At 34.7% G+C, this 25,794-nt stretch overlaps 1 protein-coding gene across 3 annotated transcripts; it reads left to right on the top strand.

Annotated features, from left to right (window-relative positions):
• Positions 1 to 1,637: 1,637 nt before the first annotated feature.
• On the top strand, positions 1,638 to 25,346 carry LOC129794936 (tachykinins). Of its 3 annotated transcripts, XM_055835893.1 has the most exons (7): positions 1,648 to 2,265; positions 21,287 to 21,535; positions 22,075 to 22,186; positions 22,268 to 22,894; positions 22,971 to 23,052; positions 23,137 to 23,241; positions 24,555 to 25,346. In XM_055835893.1, the coding sequence occupies exons 2-7, from the start codon at positions 21,297 to 21,299 to the stop codon at positions 24,572 to 24,574; spliced, it is 1,185 nt and encodes a 394-aa protein (XP_055691868.1). In that variant the 5' UTR covers positions 1,648 to 2,265; positions 21,287 to 21,296; the 3' UTR covers positions 24,575 to 25,346. The 3 variants fall into 3 exon arrangements, with proteins under 3 accessions (XP_055691861.1, XP_055691868.1, XP_055691856.1); XM_055835886.1 differs by having other exon boundaries at positions 1,638 to 2,265; positions 22,971 to 23,241; XM_055835881.1 differs by having other exon boundaries at positions 22,971 to 25,346.
• Positions 25,347 to 25,794: the final 448 nt, after the last annotated feature.

The raw sequence follows: 25,794 nt of genomic DNA, 5'->3' as shown, positions 1-25,794 counted from the left end.
TTACGGGCGTCCTGCTGCTTCCTCGATTCGCGGCAGAATTTCACCGTAATGTTTGGGTGGATGAAAATCACACTGACGTCGCTCTTCAGGAGTTCCATAGTTATTCTATTATCTGTAAATAAAAAGGATGATTAATTCGAGAATGATATCATAAACGATTGAGGCTATCTTTAAATAACTTACCATTCAATATGATTTATCTGCCTCAAAAACCCGAAACTGCACACACAAGTCATAAAGTTGGGGATTCTCCATAAAGCCTTCATTTTTACAAAAAAAAAAAACATTTTTTCTGGTTTTTGCACTTTTTTTTTTAAACGGCGTCCACTTTTTCTATTTCTAATTAAAATGTACCCAAATAACAAACCTTTAACAAACTATTTCAAAATTTTTTGTTTAAGCTTGTTAATGTACTGAAAAAACAAACCTTTTAACAAACTTTATCAAAAAAGTTTGTTAACGTTTGATTTTATGAACAAACCAGCATACAAACATATTTGTAATGTTTGTAAAAAGTTTGTTCTTCCAAATTTATTAAAATATGTTTGCAAAAATTTGTAAAATGTTTGTTAAAGCTTGTACTTTTTTGTATTTTTCCCGGAATTTACAAACATTTTACAACCAATAATCTCTAAATACAAAACATGTTTGTTAAATTTCATATTTACCTCCAAATTAATATCCTTTAACAAACTTTGACAAACATCGCTACAAACTATTTTTTTCAGAGTATGTATATGAATTGACAAAAGATTTATTAATAAAAATTTTATTTAAATAGGTACAAATAAAGCATTTGTTATTTTTCCCATCCTTTTTCTCATTTTCCGAAATAATTTTAAAGGTAAATCCTGAAAAAAAACTGAAAAAAATGAATCATCCTAAAAGATAAAATAATAGGGCTAAAAGGCTAATGAAAAACTCCATGCAGTTTATTACCTTTATGCCAAGAGTAGCAATTAAAACTATTTGATGACTCATGGAATCAACAATGAAATACTAAAATGACTAAAATGTTGTTTTACTTTTAACACAGCTCTATATGTACCTACATTTTATAATATCTCTATACACAAAACCTGCCTATGCTTGTGATGTTTGATGCAACTTCAAACGAAGGGAGATCTTTGAATAAAAAAAACACTGCGTAGGCGTAGTCTGACGTCATAATTATCACTGATGATATGTAGCCCACAGGAAAGGGTAGAACAATGGCGCAAAAGGGTTGATTTCCAGATGAAATCTATTAAAAGACTTCCATATGTGTTTTTCAACAACTAATATTCGCAGAGCTCAATGAGATTCATTTTCAATTCTGACGTGAATATTGGCGAAGAATCATAGGTCGAATGGACTGGAAAAAAGGGGGGCGAAGGGAGAAAAAAGAGGCTCAAAAGGAGACTTCATTCATAATTTTCTCTGCTGTAGGTAATATATTTTAGAAGGGAAAGCGAATACCGCACAGTGGTGGAAGAACATATCAAACGGAAGTCCCATTGACGACATTGTACCGCCAAAAAGAGCCGAGATACCACACCATACGTTCAATTGTGTGCGTTTGGTGCTCTGCTCAACAGTCCTTTTATCATTTCTGCGCATGGATTGTCCTATAAAACCAACCACCGTGGGCTCCGAACTCATCAAACCCACTCTGTCCGCGTTACTTCTTCGGTGTCTCATGAAGAGGTGAGTTCTGTTGTGCTCAAATAGTGTTGAAAATGTTGTGAATTTGAGGCTCAACCCCCTGAAAAGATTTTGACTTCTTGCACAAATACAAGAAACAAAAAATATCCTTCCTCCAAAGACTCTCTGGCATTCATTAAAAATTTAAAACATAAAAGTTTCTCCACATTTTCATCGTTTTGTGCTTTTGCAAATGTGTGCCGTGTCAATTTGAAAAGAAAAATAAAATACCTTCAAATCACCTCACTGTGACTAAAGAAGAGTGAAAATTTCGCAGGTCTTTCCACTTGTGCAATAGCTTTTGGGCCAAAAAAAGGGGGCAAACCACCAAAATTACAATCATCGAAATAATTGAGCAACTTTCCCACGAGAAGGACTCTGTTCATATTTAATTTGAGTGTGGCAAAAACGTGACAAGGAAAGTTTCCGCACTAAATTATTGAGGAAATAGAGAAAACGCGTGTCAGGGAGCATCGCATCATCAGCCAAAGCCACATTGCTAATCCTCCTGTGAGAAGTTCTTCAGCAACAGCGCGGCGTATTTTTTCCTCCTTTTTCTGCATAAGAAGCACCAAAAGAACGGTAAGTGCAGAGAATTCAATCACATGAACCGAAACTCAATTACCCATCATCGATTTACTTGTAATAAGTTATTGAGGCCCTGAGGCTCTCAAATAAGTTGAGATGCAAAAATTGATTTGATTTCAATTCATCCCTGAAGCTCTCTGCTATAGTTTCTTACTTTAGAAATTTTCTTTCATCGTCCTCAAAGCTTTTGCTACATCCCAATTTTCAACCATATTTCCCTCCTTCGTCGCTCAAACCGACGGTTCAAGTTAACTAACACATGATTAATTCATTTTCCAATCATCCACGGATATTTTCAATTTCCCAAAGTTGATGTCTTTCATTTCGGGAACCAACTAATACATACCATGGATTGAGAATTTGCATGAAAATGAGCTTATAAATTAAATTAATGAAAGGAATTACATATTAACAAATTATTACCATTTGCAATTCATATCTCATTTCACATCTTCTCAGAACTTAGTGGTAATGCAAAAGACGGCTCAAGGGACATCACATATTCTATTAAACTTTTGGATATATTCAAAATTGTGTCCATTTACCAAAATAGCAGGAGAAAATGAATTTGAGTGATAATATTGACTTTCCATTCCACTTGAAATAACAAGATTTTAGATCTCTTTTTTTTTAATTGGTATTTTTCTGAATATTTAAGCTTTTAGAACGTTCTATTTCTAGAAAACTTTGAAACTATTTTAAAATTTCTTAAAGAACGCCTATTCAATTTTTGTTTTATTTTTAATACAAAGTAATTAAATATCACCCATGATATTCTCAGGTCTTTATTGAAACTTTCTCGAAGTCTAACTTCGAGTCTAGAAAATTCTATTCTCAATCTGAATTCTTAAAATTTCGCATGAGAACAAACAATGAGTAAATCCAGGATAAAATTTTTAGACAGAATTAAATCCCGACGGATTATTTTAAAAGCTCCTATTTATAAATATGCCACGAATTTGGTATACCAACTAATTAAAAGTTTATTGAAGTGTTTCAATTTCCAATCTATTCTCATTTTAATTTGGTAGAAAAGAAATAATAAGAAAAAAAAACAAAATCAAGAGCATTGATTTATTTTGATGATTTTGATTAATAAATTTCAAGTTCAAGGTGAAACAGATTTTTTAAAATTTTGTACGAGAAGAAAATCTTTTTTTTTTTTTTCAAATTGTTACCTAAATATTTTTCAAAAATTTTAATATCCTTTTTGAGACAATAAACTTATTAGAGAAGCGAGCTATTCTTCCCCACTATTCTATTCTAAAAAATCATGATTATTTAAAATTTATTTAAAGAGCAATGAAATAAAATGATGCATATTTAAAATATGTTTTTAGCAAAAAAAAATAACATAAGAAAGTTTTATTTGCATTTTGCAACAGTAATAATTTATATACTAAAAGTTTCGCTATTTTAGTGTTTTTATAGAGAACTGTAAATTTGCACAAATTTTGCAGTTTTTCATTCACTTTAGCATTGTTGAAGTTTCTGTGATTTCTGATAAAGCCAGAGAGGGTATAAGTAACTTTTATTCAATAGAGCACAAAATATGTTTCTATAAATGATATTGAGTTATTTTATTACTTAAAAGTGGAAATTCCGAACAGAATTCACGGGAAATCCTTTGAAATTTCTGAATTGTTGTTGGTGAAAATTCACCGATGGAATAAAAGGAAATATTTTATTCGGTGTGGCTAATAAAGAAGATTAAGCAGAGAGAGAGAGAGTGAGGGATGAGATTGAAAATGAGCGGTGAACTGTAAAGAGGCCAAAGTGCGACAAATTTTAGCATCCTCTTGAATCGATTTTATTATTTTTACTATACATAAATAGAAAGAAAGAAGATACCCCTTCCTTGAAAGTCTTGGGACCAATTTTAAACCATCCGCCTGGGCTGCAGCTTCCTATCGCACCCCGAAAGCTCCCCCCTAAATCCACAACACTGCGGAGGATCTTGGCAATAATCAATGGGACCGAATTTTGGGGCGGCGTTTTGTGGTCGATTGGATATAGGGATGATCCACGATGTGGAAACCCACAGCTCGCAATTAATCGAATTTTCATTCATTGTCCTTCCCAAGTGGGATATATTGCTTGTTTGTGGAAATACTATCAATGGTTTTTAGGGGGATCACCTTGGTCATTTGTTATTTGAAATTCAGTATCAATTCCAGGAGTTTTTTCCACCTACACATCCTCATGATTACTCCTGAGATCCGTATATATTCCTTCATTCAAATTATGCTTTAATTTGCTTTTGAACAATTTCCTATTAACTCTTGAAGAATTTTCCATATACAATGCCTTTCCTCTTGAGACAATTCTGACTTTTACCTGAGAGATTCTTGTGCGATTTTCTTTATATTCTCTCACGTGGAACGTGTTGAAGAATAAAAAGAAGTAATTTTTTTTCATTTTTTTGTACCTTTGTATTAGTTTTAAACAAGGGGTTCCTCGTGTAATGTGGTGTGATTTATTGAATACACATGGGAGGGAAAACATACATATACACACACACCTCTTGAAAAGGAGCCTCGAAGCGTTGTAGGGGAGGGTTTTTGGAAAATTCACAACATTTTGCCAAAAGTTCATGGGTGAGGAGACTCATACAGTATATGTCAATTTAATGAAAAATTCATCAGTTATGGCAATATCAACATAACTTCACACACAGCTGAATATTTGCAGAAAATCACAAGTCTACTCTCTGATGGGAAATGTGTGAGACAATTTATGCAACCAAGGTGATTTCCATCTTGCAACATGTTCACAATTTCCTCTTCCATAGGCAGGGGACGGTATGCATTTATTACTTCCAATCAAAATATAATTGAGAAGTCATCTTCGTGCGCAATAATTTATTCAGAATCATTTATCGAATGGCGCCAATATTGCATAAGGAAAAAATACATTTTCTCCTACACTATATGTATGAATGAACATTTGAATTGATAACGAAACGAGACATTGAAAGGGTTATCCTACTACATCTCCAAATGCCTAAAGCTTTAACCTTTGGAATGCGGAGGCCTTGATAGTTACGTAGAATGCGAAGGTGGGGTCGTTGAACGACCCCAAAAAGAAGGCCAATTTTCTCCCAAACTATACAACCTGGAGTTGTCGGGTTAGTGCCTATAGATTCCTTATATAGTCCTCTTGCACCCTGCACCACAAATTGGTCGCCCTAAAATACTTAGAAGGAGATATTAGGGAAAAACATTTTTCAATCATTTTTCACAATTTCTTTTTGAGAAATTTGTCAAGAAACTGCAATTTTTTTTTCACTCTTCCCCACATTACCCTAACTTCCCGCAACGTGATAAATGGCAATATTTCTCGAATATTCTTTATTGTTTTGCACATTTACATGCTTCTAATTATGTTTTATGTTGTTTATGCTCTAAAAAATTTTCCGCAGCATGGCCGTTACACCAATTTTTGAATTCCCTTCTTCTACATTTTCCTTAATAACTTTTCTTGTGGTGGTCGGATTGAGCTGAAATTTTTACACAACCTCCTCAGATAACCAAGGAACTTATTTCCAAAAGATGGGAATGGTATCTTTTATATTTATGGAGATATAACACGAAATATAGCGCTGGGGTCGTTCAACGACCCCGCTCCGCATTCCAAGGGTTAAACATTAGAAAAAAAAACATCTCAAACCAACTTTATTATGATACTTGATTAACTCTTCAATCTAACTTAAGAAATTTTTCAAAGGAGAATGTAAAAGCAAGGAATATATTTTAATTAATTCAATTTACTCACCGGATAAAGTAAAGATGAATATTAACATAAAATATTTTCTACCCATTGCACTCTTACCTTTTAAAACCATTTAAATGCCTCAATGGCTTGAAGAAAATGCCAAGAGCTTCTATAAATAAAATTATACCGCTAGAAAAGCTAAGGATAATTTTATGAGAACTTGGGGATAATTCATTTTTTTCATCCTCATTGGAGGAAGTGTTAATTAAGGCAATTAATACAAAAGGTACCTACGTATATTGTAATATGAAAGACTCCTGAATGAAAAGCTTTTTTTACAGTATTCCATTATTATTCACAAAATCTACCGAGATGTCTTTCGTTGTTGGAAAATTCTTTAACTAAAATGTCCTTTCTGTGTAACGTTGATACATTCACAAGCAAAAGGATATATAATACAACAGGATAGGTACCACCAACTATTGTAAATGAAATTATTTAGTGATGAATATGTGATTAGAGGGAAATTCAGCTGGATGTTACGTGTAGGTTCCAAAAGAGGAAGTCCTTCCATCAATTTTAGATAACAATCTCCTCGACGTCTGGTCCTTCTTGTTTGTACAAATATTTTGTTGGTAAACCCGTGGATATTTTGAGGGAAGTTTCGCTGTAATGAACCACCAGTGTGGGTGGTGAGAAAGAATAAAAAAAAAACTCCTCACTTCATGTCCCCTTTGTGATGCAGATCAAGTGTAGGCTCATTTGTAAATATGAAAATGAAAGATTGAAAGTGAAATTTTCAACATATCTCACTTGAAGAGAACATTTCTGGCTGAATTCTGGTAAAAGAGATTGAGAAAGTCCAGACACCTTCCCGGTGGCCACATATGGCTTTGTTATTTATCATGTAATTAAGTCACTTAATTAGGCAGATACACTCTGATGTGACATTTTCATCGCAATATTAGCTCTTGAGAATCAGCAGGAAATGTCGAGTTGTATTTCACTTGGATAAACTCTTGTGGGACGAAATTCTGCTATTCTTTGCTGGGACACAATAACACTCCCCGCGTGGATCTGTCCTTTTGGGTGCAAAGGAATGGGATGAAAAATTATCAAATATCATTTCATTCCCTTTTTCCCATGGATGGCTATAAGGCATGGCAACACGTGGAGTGTAGGTGCTGTGTATACACTGGTGAAGCAAAAAAATAGGGAATAATGAAGTGACCATGCAAAAGGGGACTCCTCACGCAGTTGGTGGTTGAAATAACACAGAGAATAATTAAAAGCACGGTGGAAAAAAAATACTAATAACATGCCTGCAATAGAGGATACATTTCTCTCATGGCACACACCCCATTTTCAGGCACCACTGCTCATTGGGAAAGCCTTTCCTTTGCTTACTTTTCCCTCACTGACACCCGCACCAGTTGATCAGCTTTTTCTGGCTTCTATAAAAGTATCATTTCCTGCATTTTCCTGGTACTTTTATACAGTCAAAAATTTTCATCTATTGGAATACAGGTGTATTCAATTGATACAACTGCAATTGATTTTTTTTTTTTGCTAATAATTATACATAGATAGGTATGTGCCTTGATGCCATCAATAATAGTTCCATCCCTTAATATATTTTTTTATTAAGCTCTAACATTCTTTTCAAATAACAAAATCCTTTAAATTAATAGGAAATAAAATTTTAATGAAATGTATGTTTTGAGTACCTACATACCTACTGTAAAATATATGTACCTACATATTAATGCAAAGGTGTGTTGGAGGGTTTCATTTCATGCATGATAAAGAAAACAGAAAGTTTTTCAATGAACTCATAAACAATGCGAAAAACCCGAAAGGTAGGGCTAATGACATCATCAACTGCTCCTGAGAAGGTAAACTTTTCTTCCGTATAGTCCTTCGTGGGCCATTTTTGAGACGATTTATTCGATATAAGAGATCTTTCAATCACACACAAAGGAATCCCCGCACAAGGATGGTCCATTTTAGATCAATTTTCAGCATTTATCAATTTGATTGGGTATTTTATCACATATCCAATAGAGTGATTTTTTTTTTCAAAAAGAAAAGTTTTCCAAGAAAGGCCAAAGGGGACCGCGTGGGATATAATTGAAATTCACGTCACACAGGTGAAAAAAAAAGTTGAGTGAAATTAAAACAAACAGCTATGACGAAAAAAAAAGCTCTGTGGAGTGTAATTCCGTGGGATTAAGTGGTAGTAAAGCATTGCTATTATTTCCTGTGCCATGGGGGATGAAGGAAAGCGGAAAAAAGGAATAAAGAGCCAAAATAAGCGTATTACATGCGGTTTCCGGAAGTTTAAGGGAGGGAGGTATAAATATAGGAAGGGAACTCGTGTAGCAAATTGTCCAATTGTAAATGATGTTGACGAGATGCAAAGATTTGCTCTCATCCTCTTTCACCGGACGTGTTCCGGAAAAAATGCTCGAAATCATTTATAACTGTCGCCACTTGTTGAAATTGGTGCGGCATGGAAGGGGAGCGTCAATGATAAAAAGCAAAAAAGGGAGCATCATGCTTCCTTACCTCATTAGTTATTTTATTACACAACCTCTTTAAAAGGCTATAAACTATATAATTGCATGAACATATAGTAAGGTTCCTTCCAGTCAGTGAACTGGAAAACTGATCAAAAGGGTGGGGGGTTGGAATCAAAAATGTATTGGTTTTTGAAAAAATTTAGATAACTTCATCAAGATATTACAAAATATTCCCTCAATTGGATGTACAAAACTTTTCTAAAGCTCATTCACAACAAACTTTTACTTTCTAGAGAAGAATTTCCCTTTCCTCTTTTAAAGACGATTCAACTTTGAACTGGAAGAGAGCTTCTAAAGGAGTGGAAAATTGACATGCAAATTATTCACATTCATTAAATATTCCATGTTGGATAGAGAAAAAAAATAATATAATAGAAAAGTTAATGTTTGAGACAAGTCTCAATGAGATTATGGAATTTATTGAATGGATTTTGCGTCTTTATCGGCTTAAGCGAAGCATTTTATTTGTCATCTTTGGCAAAATATATGTTTACTGACAGAGGCGCTTTCCCTTCCCAATTGATGAAAACAATGAAAATGTTCAACATAAACAATCTTAATTTGCTATGATTGCCGAAATGGAGCCGCCGGGTGACTTTAGTTTGCTCCCATATTGTTTGTATTATTCTTTAGGCCCCGGAAGGACACAAGAGTGGTGGGTGTTTATTCAATAGAGGGCAATATTGTTGATTACAATTCAGAGAAAAAAGTTTTTTTTTCTCATCCACCACTGAATCCGCGATGTTAGCAGCAACATTTTTAAAAACGCACAAAAAAGTTGGAAAAAATGGAGTTTGTATGGCATGTAAAATATTCATGTTGAACTTTTCATTTCCTGGGAGGACTCTCCACAACATTTCCCGCCCCATGCGAAGAGTGAAAAAACAAAACATTATCACTTATTGATATTTATCGGATGCATCGCCCAGATGGGGGCCCCACACAATAGAATATTTATGTTTCACATTGAAAATCTTGATGGATTGTGACAGAAAATTCATAGAAAAAGGATTGTGATGAATGAATAAATTTTTTGGGTTCAAAAAGGAATATTTTAGGAAAGGAATTAAACCAGAGTGAACGAGAGATCAAACTCGGATTAACTTTAAAACATAAAAATTTGGAAGCAATTTTTTGGATTTCTCGTAAGTTTTTTATGATTACTTTTAGAAGTTTCATTTTTTAATTGAATAAATATTTTTACTCTCTAGTTACTCACAATTTATACGATAGTAGATTTAATATTTCAATAGTAGGGGAGAGCGGGGTTAAAAAAGTCACTTAAGGGTTTAGAAAAGGCTCAAAATCATATTTCTCAAATAGATAAAGCGAAATGTATAGCTCATTTCTTTAGGAAATTTAACGCCCTACAACTCTTTCTCAGACCATTTAGTTCTATCTAGCTAAGAAATATGATATTTTAGGCTTTTTCCAAACCCTTAAGTGACTTTATTAGCCCCGCCCTCCCCTATGTATTTTTATGAAACTATTTTAATTTATATAAAAAATTGATCTTTCTTTATTACAACAAAATATTTTTCTGAACTATTATTATGCGTCGATTTTTAAAATTGATGTTATAGGAACAATGCATAAATCCTATACTCATCTGACCTTTTGTTAAAGTTTCATTTAATAAATTTGAATAACTTTTCAGTGTTCGTTCATTTTTTATTCCATTGACTAAATGCATAGTAATCGGAAATTTATAATAATTTTAATCAATTTCAAACATTAAAAATTAATACATATACATATTAAACAAATTGACATTAAACATGGCTAAAAGGTTATCCTTTTCAACCTTTAAATTTCGAATGAAAACTTTTTGTTAAAAAAAGTTGATTTATATTACAAAATATTCTATTTTTGCTACATACTGAATCCCAAAAATTGGCATAAAAGTATTAAAATACAATTGATATCAATTTATTTTTGAAAAACCTCAATATATTCAATTAATCGCATAACTCTAACGATGTTCACGTATCCAAAAATGGTGCACCTCAATTTACAATATGACAACACTGTAATTGTACCGCGAATTTGTAAATACCTTTCATGATGAAAATCACGTTCAATCTAGGTTCTGTTCACAACCACAAAAATGCAAATTTGCACACCTTTTAAATATTTATGCGTAGGTATAGTCTGCGTGGGGCTTTTTATGCAATGAACCTTCAATTAAAATTTTATTTTATGATAATTGCGAAATAAAATCGTCAATTTTCTTTGAAAAAAAAATTAATGGGGGAATAATTAAATTAAGAAAAGGCAATGTCTGGTTGAAATGTAAAATACGAAAGAGACAAATTTAAAATGAAAATTCGAAAAGTAGAAAAAGGAGCTCGCTGAGAGCCAAAACGATTGAATTAATAAATCTCAATCAAATGCTGTAAATGTTTTATTATTTCACAATGATCCTTTTCATTTCTTAAAAAATTTCTATTTTTAGTTCGTTTTAGGCAGTTTAAATATTTGCTTAAGTAGATTCTCAATAAAGATTGTAAAAATAAGAAGAGAAAAAGAACTTTCTGCAACAGGGTCATGAACTCTTGAGAAATTGAGCAAGGTGTATGCATATTTAATTTCCTGAAAGACGGTAAACTTTTTAAAATAAAATACGTATCCTACGTGGAATATTTTCACTTTTCAGTCGGGTATAAAAATTCCCCTCTATTAATTCTTTAATTGTGGTGTTGGTTAGAAAAAATTATCCCATCGTGGTTTCACCTTACCCTTGAGATCTCTCTTATGGTGAGGTTCATGCTGCATTTGCGTGGAAAACAGTGAATTAGGAAAGTTTTACGTACTTGTGGAGTGAAAAGTTGCTTTTCTTCCCTCCCACAACACCCTACACTATACAATATTTTATACAGTCCGTGACTATTTTGCCGCCACTTTCCGCATCCCCATCCTTTCTGCTCTTTGTACATATGAGTGTGTAATGTTTTATTCCCTTTTATAGGAAATAATGTTTATGTCAGACGATTTTGTGTGAATGAAAATATATAAAAGAAACTATATATACATTATTTTACTTGTTGTATTTTATAGAATACTGTAAGGACTGTATTTGCCTCGCCAACCCCTTCTCGCACCCGTTTGCAAGTCTTCACGGACAGAATAAGAGCTCTCACTATTGTGTTGCTTTTACATTTTTAATGACATGTCCTTCCTACTCCCGTAAACTCGTAACATTTCCTCCGGGATGTGTAGTGTACCATAGGTTTTTGCTGCGGAACTATGTTAGAGTATATTTTACCATATTTATTAATTCTATTTCGCAGTACTTTTCCATACTCATATTATAAAATCAAAATTCAGGAATTCGTTATTTTCATGGAAAAAGTGCTTCTTATTAAAAATCGTATTATAGGCAATTTTATTGGAATTTTTCTTTCTACAAAAAAATCTTAAGGAACATTATTACATTCTTGATAGTTTATTAGACCAAATTCACAAAATTCTTCTCAAATTAACATTTCAAATTGTCCACTTGGTATCCAAACCCAATCCACCCACACGATGAAAATTTAGACAGGGCCCATATTCAATGAAACTTATGTGAATGCTCAAGCAAAGCTTTCACAACAAATTTCACAGCAAAGCTTTTGAGGGGACCTTTCACTTCGTATGCTCACCCATTGGAATTGTGAAAGAAATGGAACAATTTTAAATTGTAACACTTTTTGGGCAATTTTACTTTTTCAATAAAATATTCAAGAAAAATACAAACAAGCAGTGAGACTTTTTGGTATAGAACAATAATTTCATTGCAAAATGAATAATTTATCGCGAAATTCCTTGTGGAACATCAAAGAGTTATCCACTTAATATTGAATGAATTTTTCATAAAACCCAACCTCATATATTCACATTGAGAATTCCTCCACAAACTACCCCAAAATGCTATTAGAGTATTCTCGCCCCAGGCGAGAATATCTTTGGGTTTTTGTTGGTAACATTTTGGGGTTGATGGGACGATGCGGTGGCAGAGAGGTTAATAAAAAGTTAACTTCAACATGGATGAATAAATCAGTGTGAATTATGCAAATTATTTGGTGACCTGAAACTTTCTTCTTCTCAATTAGTCACTAATTTAACAAATCAACACACTTGTTCACGCTCTATTTAATCGCGTTTTATACTGTTTCTAACTAAAAACTATTCTCATGACCACAGTTGATTTTTTTTCCATGAAAAATTCTAGGAAAATCTATAAGGTAAAAGAGTACGGAAACTTTTCAATTTATGGTACAGCAACTTGTTAAAATATTCTTAAGAATAAATTAAAATTACAGAAAAAAATCAACTCTATTGCAAACTGTTAAAAAGGCATAGAAAGACTTAAAGTTTTCTTTTATAAAAAAGAAAGTTAGTCAAACATTGAAGAAACACCAACAAGTCATTTTACGTAAAAAGAAGGAGAATATATTAAGTCATATTCTGCAATTTCTCGTCTAGGTATTTTATTTATTCTCCTGGGAGAAGAAAAAAATGTATAATGTGTTAACATTGGCATTCTCCTTTTACCTCTATAATTACCCTATGTTGCAATTCTTTTCTCCTAGTAATAGCCGATTTTCTCCTCAGCATCCCCAACATTAATTGTCTGTGCTCTCCCAGCAAAAATTCACCTCCTGTGGTGCCAAGAATATGTCCACAATTGTTCATTAGACCCAGAGAAAGCTATATATGTATGTGCAACTATGTATAAAGTGTACCTACGGGAAGTTCAAGAGAGTCAAAGGCATTGCACCTTCCAGGTATAATGTGCTAATTGTTGAGGATAGGAAGAGAAAACACCTGACGAACAAAGTTGAGAGGGTTGAACATTTAATAAAAGAAAATAAAATTCTTTTCCTTCACGAATTTTCAACGCGGAAATGTTTCCTCAAGGCAATAATTTTTTATTGAGTGAATATTTCTCGTAAAATTTAAAATGTTTCGCAAATTTTCACACTGTTGTGTGAGAATTTCATTGCCTTGTAAAGTTTATACATGAAGGTACACAAATTTTCCATGGAAATATGTGAAAATATTTTATTTTTCAAGCTTCGTTTTTTAGGATTCGGCTTGAAATTATGTGACATAAAGTGTAGATTTCCTAAAGAAAAAAAAAACTGAAATAGACTATGTAAACGAGAAATCATTATGTTGAATTTTTAATTAATTATTTCGCATGCAAGACAATGCGAAAGAAATTGAATATTTTATGTAATTATCACATGAATTATAATTCATAATGTTAAACTTTTCGTGGATTTAGAAATGAAAATGAACAACAATCTGTTAATGACCATAAACAGCTTTGAGTAAAATATTCAACAATTTTCCCATACTGCGGAACAAGCAATCTAAATGCATGGAAGCATAAAATATGAGACAGTCGAAAATTGCTTCTGAGAAGCCTTATCATTGCGACACTTTCCGGCGTATCAATTTCACATGCTCACGGTAATCTGCACGTCTTCTAGTGATGCTGACTTTGTTGCTCGTGGGCGCATGAATTTCCACGGGAGGGTGGAGAGATGCCAAATTTTGGGAAACTCGCTAATTTGTCGCATTAGTTTTCACTTTCGCCAAGAAGGTGCAAACACTTAATAATCCGCAAGAGAACATCCTCCATATGACAAGTTAGTTGCTTGTGGTGAATGGCAAATTTAATGCAAATTTTCAGAGGATGGGTGGGGAGTGGATGAGCTGTGGAAAACCCAAAGGGAACAAGACTTCATCTAATATTCATAAATGGTGCCATTAACATATTGTGGAGTGAAAGAATTGAGCAAATTAGTTGTATCAAAGAGCCTAGAAGCTCTTTGGGTGGAATTCTGGGTCTGAGGGGGTGAGAAGATGCTGATGAAATGAATATGTAGCCCCCACTTGTGTTTTGGACAGAAGCACCCGCAAGAGACTTGTTTAATTTTTTTTTCACTCCCACAGAAAGAGGCCCATCAAGAAAATCAGAAAACTTTTCTTCATGCAATCATTCCACTCTTGCACCTGATTCCTCGCGCTCTTCCTGACATGTTTCTGTCACACAGGGTTCGCCGCACGCGGTAATTAGACGGAGAAAAGTAGAGCAAGCTTTCTACTGGAAAATTTATTTGAATTTAATTAGAACCCCTCTGCAAATTGAAAGACCAACAGCTGATGATTGTTTTAAGTTAAATTCAAAAGATTGCTACCATATTGTTGGTAACGTGGAGAATTTTTCAGAAAGTGATTTAAAAAAAAAATATATATTTTAAGAAAAAGAGTGAAATCTAATTTTCCGAAGCATCGCTGGAAAACTTTCAAGTTGCATTTTTTCGATTATATAATTCCCATAAGCTTTCTCAGAGAGATTCAACAAGGGATACGTTCGATAGCACAGTTTTTCAACGGAAAAAAAACTCCCCAAATAAATCAAATTAAAACTATTTTGCATCTAACCCTTGAAGCATTTTTTTTTATAAATTGCAAATGAGGAAAAAATCATGAAAGCTTCATTTAATAACCTCCGGGAAATATTTCACAACTTATATCTCTTACGTGCCTAACTGAGTGCTCCGCGTGCACATAGAATGTGACGGAGATTGGAGGAACACATGAGAGATAGCAAAACTCATCCAATTAGCTATATTTCATGATTTCAACCCTGTGATTCCTTCATATCGAACTCCGTGATCTCTCTCGCTTCGTTTTTGCTATGCAAAAATATGCCACCCACGGTGTTTGTACATACACAACAAAAAACGACGGAAAACTGCAGAAAGTGCCAAAGAATGCAGAGCGCGGGGGTGGGAAATTCAGGTGGTTCTGTGTGAGAGACCAGAAGGGGGTGTAGTGAGGGAGACCAGAGATGATGTGAGTGCGACAAGAAACTTTGCTTATTTAATTTGCGTGATGCTCTTCCACGGCGGCGATGTGTGCTCGCGGAGGGTAAAAATGAAATTTACAAGAGATTGTGCATCGTAAAGTTTGATTTTCCCCTCCTTCATCGGATGGAAGGGAAGCTTAAAAGCCAAACGACAAGGTAATATATTTAGTTTTCATTTTTATACACTCACTGTGTTACCAGCAGAGTGGTGAGATTTTTAAATAAATTTTCTCACGATGTAATTCTTTCATACTAGCCATGCACTTAGGAGGTGTAGGTGGGCAAGAGTGAACCAAGCGAGGGGAAAATTATTGCATTGAAAAATCCATTCCCCAAGTGGTTAATAATTTCAAATTAGTGATAAACTAGTTCATTGAGGGAGCTTTTGAAAGCACAAACAAGAATGAAAGGCAAAATAACATCCAAGGGGCAGCTAGCTTATCGATGGAGATGAACAGACATAATTTATGTAGGTATGGTGTAACCTGGGGGCGTACGTTTTGTATATAAATTATTACATTAACTTTTACTTCATGTAATATTTTTAAATTTTGTAGAAAAATTTTATAAGAATTTGCTGAAAAATAATCTAGAAGATTGGTGAAAAATTGTCTTCTTTTTCTTAATTAAGAATTTAAATTCTAATCTCTCCAAAAATGTAAAGAGAGATTTTCCCCTAAGATTTAGAAGTTATTTGCCCTCTATTTTGCTGTAGAATTTGGTGGTGAGTTGGCGTTAAAATTACTCGCGCATAAGGATGAAAAACAACGGGTACAGTCTGGGTGGGAAAATCACATTGAAAGTGGTTAATAAATCGAATTTCTCTGTTACCAAACTTTGGAGAGACCACACCAAATATGCTAGTTGTGGGAGGAAGTATGTGGGTGGAGGATTGCCCTTTTTGAAGCCAGAAGTGCGAATGGTGCAACAAGTGGATGATTGTGCAGCAAAAAGCTCCCCACATACACAACCCCCGGAAAACCCATCGTTGACACAGATTGTCTCCGTTGGCAATGCAGGGGGGGGGCACAAATAAAAAAAACTCAAGTATGAGTGGGAAATTGATTTGGGAAGGGGAAGAGCTTTCAATCGTGCAATGAGTTGAGGCCTTTGACTCACACAACACCTGCTCGCAGGACGGAATTCAAGGGGAATAATTGAATATTCTATCACATGCCCCTAAAGCTCCGATATACTCTCTATTTTTTTGAGATTGATATTTAATTATTTTTTTCTCATTTTATTTCCTCGTTTTGCAAACTATCGCTGAACCTTTTTTTTCCGCGTGGAAATTGGAGAGCTTTCTATTCAATCAATAAAAATCACGCGCGAATGTAAAGTTTCAATATTCCTGGCAAACACGGTGGTATTAAACTTTCGCAGTCAATAAATTGCCAGGGCTAAAAACAACAAGAGATTTTGTGTAACTGCATGTGAAAGCAGGTACCCATCAGCCATACTGATTCTTTTTTGAGTAAAAAAATGATTGAAAAATTCAATTAACCGAAGAAATTCAAGCAAAGATTTCACAAAATATCAAATAAAACACTGTAATTCAGATTTTAGTTATCATTACTAAAACTGGCACTGACTGGACTTTAGTAGAGAATTTTAGTAAAGAAATTTTTACTAAAATTTTAGTAGTTGCTCATTACGAAAAATTTTAGTTCTCTCAACAGAATATTTAGTTATGGCTAATAAAATGTTTTACGTCTGTATATTACTAAAGTTTGGGAATGTCAACAGAGGTTTTTGTTGATAAAACTATTTATTCAAAATTCTTCGATTACTAAATTTTAGGAATGAGAACAGAAATTTTCATTTACATGACTATAGTTGTTAAAAATTCTTGGATTACTAAAGTTTAGCCATGCTAACTGGAAATCCAGTTTGTTTGACTAAAAAAAATTAAATATTGAATTTTGATTTAAAAAAATAATTTTTTATTTCAATTTAATTTATATTGCATTGTATGTAATAGTTTAATTAACTAGGCAGGTATCCCGTTTTGAAAAGCCTTTTTGTTCAGTGAAGTTCGGCAGATTCATGTGAGTGTCTTAGCGTCATTTTCTTCCAAAGTACCCTTTCAAGGAACCGCGAAAGTTCTGTTCTTTATGTCAGTCGGCGGAATCTGTAAATGAATCACATAAAAATTAATTTCCTAAATTTTCTGATGTAATAATTTTTTTACTTTATATATTTTATGAAAAATGTATTTACCTTTAAACTTTATTTCTCGTGATTTGATTTCCTCTGTCCTATCTCAATCAATGTTTTCGATCATAGACTCTATCCAGGTACAGACTGGATCCAGGCTTCGATGATCCAGGCTTCGATGAGAATATGACCCATTTTCCGGTTGTTTATTGTAGTATGATTAACTGCAAGGTAGTAAAATCATAGAATTTGCAAATAATTTGATAAAATTAATGGAAGTAACTCATACAGAAAATACAGTACCTTTTCGTGTTTATCCTCTTCGTTCAATCTGTTTCCAAAATTTGATTACGGGTTGACAGCGCTTGATATGCGCTCATTCGGTAAAATCTGTTAAATTAGAACAAGAATTAATATTTTGGATTTTATAAATTGATAAGTTTTTGGATGCAATATATTTCACGGCAAATGTGTAGGTACTTACCTTTACATTTTAATTTTTCCCATTGGATTTCCTTTATCCTGTTTCAATTATTATTGGGGATGGGCAGACCATTCAGGTACAGACAGGAAGGCTTCGATGAGAATATGATCCATTCCTCTTCCTGTTTTACTGCAAGATAGTAAAATCATATAATTAGTTGGTTGAATTCAAAGTTGATAATTTTATTTGTTGTAAATCAATTCGTAATACAAAGAATTGTTATTCACTTAAATTATACAATACCTTGTCATGTTTATCCTCTTTTTTTTAACAATCGGCTTTTCCACAATTTTCACTCTCAAAACTACTATACAAATGGATTAAATTTACTTTTCACATATCACATTGATTGAAGACAAAATATTTTGCGTACTTTCGATGGAAAATTCCACAAAGAACTGAATATTGTGAAATACTTTAGAGGGTGCTAAGGAGAAAAATTTGTGTGTGGGTAAGAAAGGGTGAGAAAAAATAAAGCCTCCGGTATATGTGTTGTATGCGTTCTTCATACAAATCTTCTGCATGCATTTTTTTCGGGACCTCGGCACCCCAATAAAACAATAAAAAAAGTTTGAGATGCAACATCTTGCATTGGAACAAAGACAATATATAAAAGATATTACGTCTCTTATATTTGCGCAAATTAACTTGATCAGAAATAATTATTATCAAATGATATAGAGGAAATAAAAAAAACCTAATTTTTTGCTAAAAATTTAATTGGTTTAAAAATGTGTCAATTTAGTGATATCAACTAAATTTTTGATTGGCGTGGCGAAACTTTAGTAAACGAAGAAAAAATGATTGTAGTCATTCATCCTAAAATTCTAGTTGACATAACTAAAGATTTTTAGTAGTTATGTCTTTACTGGAAACTTTAGTAAAGAATTTGACTAAATTGCCTACTAAACTTTAGTAAAAGAGCAATAAAACTAAAAATTTTAGTTACTTTCACTAAAAAATTCACAGATAAATAGAATTTTAGTAAAGGTAACATAAGACTTTAGTGATTCCAGGCAACATAATTAAAATTTTATGTTATAATTACTAAAAATTTTAGTAAATGTTTCATTACTACAGACTTTAGTAGCAGTTTACTAAAAAAATGAATTACAGTGAAAGCAAATCAAATAATTCATTCAAAATTGTTTTGAGGGAAAACTTTGTCCTTCGCAGCAATGTGGTGGGAAATAAACGCGCCTTTTGCATTCAAATAAAGTGGGAAAAAAGCTCTCGTTGTGATTTTTACCGGGTTTAATAGAATATTGAGAGCATTCTCGAGACATTTGAGTTTTCCAATTTCCTTCATTTTCTCCCTCTGAGCTATTGCTCACTTTTTCCCGGCACACAAACAGTCTCAACATCCGAGAGATCTCTCCACTTCATCCTTTTTTGCAATTTTTTTTTCATTTGAATTTGAATTTTTAATTGCATCCAATTCCACGCAAACTACCAATGTCGATAAAATACGCGAATGAAATTGAACGCATCTGTGCGGAAAACTCCAAAGTACGACACTTCAATCAAGAGCTTTGTAAAAAATTTACCCCCTATGGCTCCAATGTTTTATATCGCATACAATATAGTAAAATAGTGACGACAGAGTGGGTTTTCTGGAAAACCTTTGAATACTTTTTTTTGGGGCACTTTCCTAGCTTGGAAGGACCGTGTGGGAAATATTTATTTGAAAAATATTCAAACTGGATCCTTCTTTTATGTGCACGGCACGATTGTCTCATCAGTCGGATTTACTCTGAATAATACAAGTTTCCTTTTTGGTTTTTTCTCCCCAAATATGATTGTTGTGTGCAGGAAGGGAGGGAAATGTGTGGTGAGTGGCATGAAAAAGAAATCATTTTACAGTCACTCAAACAAACCATAAATTTTTCTCCTCAATTTTATGATTTTTCTCAATGAAATGCGCGTGAAACGGAAAAGCTACTTCCAAGTGTTTTCTTTTGTGGCCAAGAGAGCGTAAAATTGCCCCTCGTCTCCTTATTCTTATCCACCCAAAGTGGGTGGAAGGGAATGTGGGAGAGTCTGGGGATAAAGCAATAATTTCAATGTGAATGTGATTGAATAATTTCATGCGAGACTCCTTCACACATTCCACGATGAAGGATCTTTTTGGTAAAATAAAAGAATTCGACTAAACAAGAGCGAGAAAACCACGTGAATTTTTTATTATTCCTCGAGGAATATGTCAAAAAGTTACTTTTGAATGGAGCTTTTGAGCTACCGTCGCTACAGTCATATTCAGGAGTTTTATGTTTTGTGTCATCAAACTTTAGAAAGTTTATATGAAAATTATTTTTGAAAATATATGAGTCAGTGTCTCTCTTCTCATTAAATTTTAAAGCATTAAAAAGAAAATTTCTAGAATAATTTTCCTGTTGCACTTTGAATTTTTTTCATGCGATTTTCTGTCCCATCCGCCTTTTTTTCAATCCTCCTCCGGAGGTGAAGCTTTATCGAGTCTTCACCAAAAAGGAGTTCCCATTGTGATTTGTCTCATTGATAAATATTTGCCAAAGGAATTGTGATAGCGCGTGGAAGAGTTCTTGAGAAAATCTGCTCACTTTCCCCCCGAGCCCATGTCGCATGTTTCATGATGAATATCTCGAGTATAAGGCGACAGGGAGTGGGCTATTTTGGCAATCATCTCACGTATTGTATGGAAATTTGTTGGTAATCTTCATATAGTATAAACAACATTTGATTCAAGAGAACGATACCGTCTCACGGATGTTCTGATGTGAGTGTGTGGCACAAGTATACATATCACGCTGTGTCATAGAAATTAAGTTTAAAAGACGAAGAGAGATCACATCCGGTGCGAAAGCTTCTGGCCATCAGGGAGCTTGTACCATGGCAGGAGTCTCATGAGCAAATAAAGATATTTTCTGAACAATTTACGACGTACCCAAACTACCCCCAAAGAATTTTCTATATTTGCATAGCAGAGCTGCACAGCTGAAACATCTCACCTCCCCATGTGTATGTGCAAAGTGGGTGGGAAATGTTTAATGTTATTCCTATGTGTGATATTTGCATAAATGGGCAATGTCACAATCACAGATCAATTCTTCGCGAGTTTTGTTATTTTAATCCTAAACAAATGTTTGCATAATTGCTGTTTGTATATTTTTTATCCACCCGGGATTTAATTAATTTTTCACTCATGGGGAAAAAAATACTTCCGGTTCCTTACAGAGTCACGCAAATGGGTACCCTTGTGACGAGAGCGTTGATCCTTGGGATCTGTTGCTGTCTACCGCTCTTCCTAATTGTGCCAACGAATGCCCAAGATACGCAAAATCAACGGAATCCCATTGGATTCCAGGGAGTACGTGGTAAGAGAAGCGCCACGGAAGATCCTCCCACATCCACATCCTTCATCAGCCAGGAAGAGCGTCCCAGTACACCCCGTATTGCCACAGATGAGGCCAGTGAGTACATTAGGTGAGATAAAACTTTAATTTGATAATTACATTAGAAGAAAGAATCAGAAGAAGATAAAACGTTTAAATTCAACGTAAAAATTAATCAACTTGTAATAGAACTTCCGGTGAAAGCTTTAAAAATTCTATTTCCTACATAATTTCAACGTTACATTATGTAGAAAAGTTTATTCGAGAGTTGACATCAATGTGAATTAAATGTAAAAGTATGGAGCAACATTTCAGATGATGCTCTTAAGGATATAATTCTAACGTCTCCGAATGTTAAGAAGTAGCATTTGCCTAATTAATAGCAACAAGGGGAAGTTTCTGCAAAAGTAGAACTATATATTAAGCACATAGTCTTGCCTTATTAAGAATTTATTATTAATGATATATGTGTAATGCAAAGTGCTCATTTGACGGAGAGACGAAGCATATTTCGAGCTTTTGAGGAGGGAACTAAAAATAGACCAAAATTGAACGGTGTAATATGACAAGATTCTGATGATGTTATTCCCCCACACATCAGTGCAAGATTGTATTCTTTTCCATCAACAGGGGATTACCAATCCTGTCGTTGGTGAAGCGAGCACCTGTCGGCTTCATGGGCATGCGGGGAAAGAAAGATTCCGAAGTGGTTGCGATAGATGAACCACCGATGGACATGGAGGTGATGAAATTGTTGCGGATATAAATCAAACAAAATAGTCCTTCAATGCGTAAGAAAAAAAATTGACATCCCTCCTTGCAGGTATCCCGTGATAAAAAGCTCTTCCTCAATTTGCCCTTCCGCTACATTCCCAAACGAGCTCCTTCCGGGTTTATGGGAATGCGTGGGAAGAAGTTCTCCTTTGACTCGTACAAGCGAGCCCCATCGGGTTTCCTGGGGATGCGTGGAAAGAAGGAAAGTGAGCACATTTGGCCACCACAGGATGATGTTCAGCTGGAGAATGAATTATCCCAAATAGAGCAGCCCGTGGAAGATGAGGAGTCTTTGGATCAAATTTTCTCAAAATTAGAACAGGAACGGGAACTGCTGGCACGCCTCAATGAAATGTATGGCCTACATCTCTGGGATGGTGAGAAGAGAGCACCCGCTAATGGTTTCTTCGGTATGAGAGGCAAGAAATTCGCCTACACCGATGATGACTTCCTGGACAAACGTGCACCAATGGGTTTCCAAGGAATGCGCGGGAAGAAGTGGTCTGAGCTGACTGAGGAGGAATCCCTCGAGGAACTGGAGAAGAGAGCGCCACAAATGGGATTTCATGGAATGCGCGGGAAGAAGGATGTGACTGATGTACTTCAAACAGAGAGTGCTGAGAAGAGGGCTCCTGCAGCAGGTTTCTTCGGGATGCGAGGAAAGAAACTACCAGGGGTGAGTTTCTCTTGAATTTTGTTTAAAATGAGCAAGACAGGATAAGTGATAAAATATTCATTTCCTTCATATGCAGTTCCGCATTGGAGGCGACAGCAGAAACGGGAGAAACTTATTTGGCATCATGAAAACCAAGAAGGGTCCCTACGAATTCCGCGGTAAGTTTGTTGGTGTCAGAGGCAAGAAAATCCCCACCGGGAGTGCACTGAATAAATTAATCACGGAATTGGATGAACTTGAAGGAGACGGTGGTTATCTGCAGACAGCACAGCTCATGCAAGCTGAGGAAACGCCCATTAAGAGAGTTCCGAGTGGATTCATGGGGATGCGTGGCAAGAAATGGGCAGGTGAGATTTTCCCTTCATTCACATTTCTTTTTACTTCCACCGGAATATTTAATTTGTGGAATCTTTGTGCGGAAGCAATTGTAAATTATAACTTTGGGGGAAATGTGACTTTGGAGAAAAGTTCAAAATATCCTCATTAGTTATGACCATCGCGTATACGACATCAATTAATCCCTGGGGAAAATGTGTGGGTGGATTTATGAGCACTTCCCCGTAGGAAGAATCTCGTATTCCATGGCAATTATCGCATCAATAAAATTCCCATTTTCTCCTTTTCACGTAGTCTCCGCCCGAGACCACACTAAAATCTAGCCAGGGGTTATCCTTGGACACACACGTGAAGCCAAAGGAATTATTTTGAATTCCCTGCTTCAAACCCCGCGCGCTCCTTCAAAAAAGGTTCAGGGAAATTCATCCACCTCTTGTGAATTTCCTCACAGGAGTTGTGCATGTGAAAATGTCTGCACAAGATACAATAAATTGTCCTCTTTGGCACGTACAATCAGCCCAAAGTTGCGATACAATCTCTTCCAGTCTCCTCCAACCATTCATGTGTATATGTGTGTGGAATCACTGGAAGGCACTCTTTCTTCTTGCCACCACCACCCTGTAGCTATATATGAGGGTGCGTGGGTGACAAGAAGCAGGTGGATGCTGTTTTGCTGTAATTTCATTATACGTCACACGATCAAAATCACACACTCTGGCAGGCAGTCGAACTAAATGGTTGCTGTAGACGTTAAATTTCTCCCTCAACTGCTTTTCCTGCGATGGGGAAAGTTAAAAGTCTACAATATATAGTTTGTGTGTCCTGAACTGGTGAGAAGACCCGGAATACCCTAAGAACCCAAGACAGCAGAGATTTTTTTTTCATGATTGCAATCTTTTCAACACGACCCAATTAACAGATATACAGGAGACAGCTTCAATGCATTCATTAACATATAATTAAATTAAAATTATATCCTTTTCATCCTAATTTTGAACATTCGAAGGGTTCCTTGAGAGTATGTGAAGAATAACCTAACCATCCGGGAGGATATGACAAAAGTTGTAAGGAATTGTTTAAGCTAGTCCACGGATCCTTGGTTGACGATCCCTTAAAGGATATAACAGCTTACTCTAACGACCTACTTAAGGATTAAAACTTTAAGGAAAAGAGCGGAAAAAATATAAATATCGACCAAATAAAAACTGTCCTGAACCCCTTAATCAGTCCATGCACTCCTGAAGAAAATCACAAAAAAAATTAAACCACATTCGACAGGACACAACTATATTATGTACAATGACTTTCAATGCCTTGCTTTCAGAGTCCTCAAACGAGCAGTGAATTGGGCAATGGGGAGCACAGCAGGGAGTGATGGTGTGAGAAAGAACCCAACAGCAATTCTCTGAAAGATAAATCCCCAAAGACACCTTTTCTCCCTTCAATTTTCCAGCAGGACCTTCTTCGTGGCCAATTCAACGAGATCCCCAACTGAATTTTCTCACCCACAATCTATACCAATTAATTACTCTCTATTATCAACTGATTAAACCGAATATACCAGGATGGTCAAAAGGAAAAGGAGCTTTCAATTGAAATTCATTATTCAAGATGCATTTTGTTAGAGGAGAAAAGCAAATAAAATAAAAACAGTGAAAGGAATAAAAAGGGAAAGATGGATAGTCGTTGAAAGTTAATGTAAAAAATAAAAAAAAGTATATTAATAAATAATATATTTGCATTGTATTTTTAGTGATGAAAAAGTCTATTATAAAGTTTACTGAAAAAAATGCTGAAAAAATCCTAATTGATGGACTTAGGAGGGGAGAAAATTAATGTAAAATGTTACTAAAAAAATAAATTGACAAGTGAAAGAAAACTATTACTATTTAAATACTTCATACATGCAGAAGGTATATAAATTGCATATTTATATATAAAGATTATAATATATAACATCTAACTTATTTCTTTTGTGAACTTTTAGTCATATTATTTCACTTTTGTGCTTCTTCTTAGTGAGAGAGAGAGAAAAATAAATAAATAAAAATAAATTGGTGAAGAATTATATTATAGGACATATCAAAGTGAAATAAAATAAAATATTAAAATCAAAGCATTGTGAATTGTGCCGTTTTTTTCACTCTCACCACGTTGTTTGTCATCATTTTCCAATTTCCTGCCACTCTGCCCACCTCACCCCAGAGCTTTTTTTGCACTACATAATTTTATCTCTTCTGTTAAGGCGTTAAGTTACCTTTACGTTGTAAGTATGAAAGAAAGAAATGTATGGTGAGTAAATGCTGTGAGAATGCGTGCGTGATTGAGTGTGTCCAACCTTTATGTTGTGTGCATGAAACAGAGAAAGAATGGTGAGTGATTGAGATGCGTGCATGAGTGAATGAATGTCTTTGTCCAACCTGGAATGATATTGAGAGGATTAAATATACATCCGGGTCCGGAGGATCAAAAATTTTCCCCGGATGCAAGAACCCAGTTTCCTCTTCCAGTGGACACAGCACGACACGTGAAAATGCTCAATTTGTCCCTTCACCATTTAATTA

Source organism: Lutzomyia longipalpis, chromosome 1 (genome assembly GCF_024334085.1).
Source record: "Lutzomyia longipalpis isolate SR_M1_2022 chromosome 1, ASM2433408v1".
In the NCBI taxonomy this organism is placed as follows: Eukaryota; Metazoa; Arthropoda; class Insecta; order Diptera; family Psychodidae; genus Lutzomyia; species Lutzomyia longipalpis.
The sequence above is the reverse complement of the archived record's forward strand: the minus strand, read 5'-3'. Positions and strand labels throughout refer to the sequence as shown.

Bases quoted from the DNA above. Each gene is read 5' to 3' on its own strand.
- LOC129794936 (XM_055835881.1), top strand. From the start codon at position 21,297: ATGGGTACCCTTGTGACGAGAGCGTTGATCCTTGGGATCTGTTGCTGT. The intron at 21,536-22,074 runs GTGAGATAAAAC...TTCCATCAACAG, and splicing joins GAGGCCAGTGAGTACATTAG to GGGATTACCAATCCTGTCGT. The intron at 22,895-22,970 runs GTGAGTTTCTCT...CTTCATATGCAG, and splicing joins GAGGAAAGAAACTACCAGGG to TTCCGCATTGGAGGCGACAG.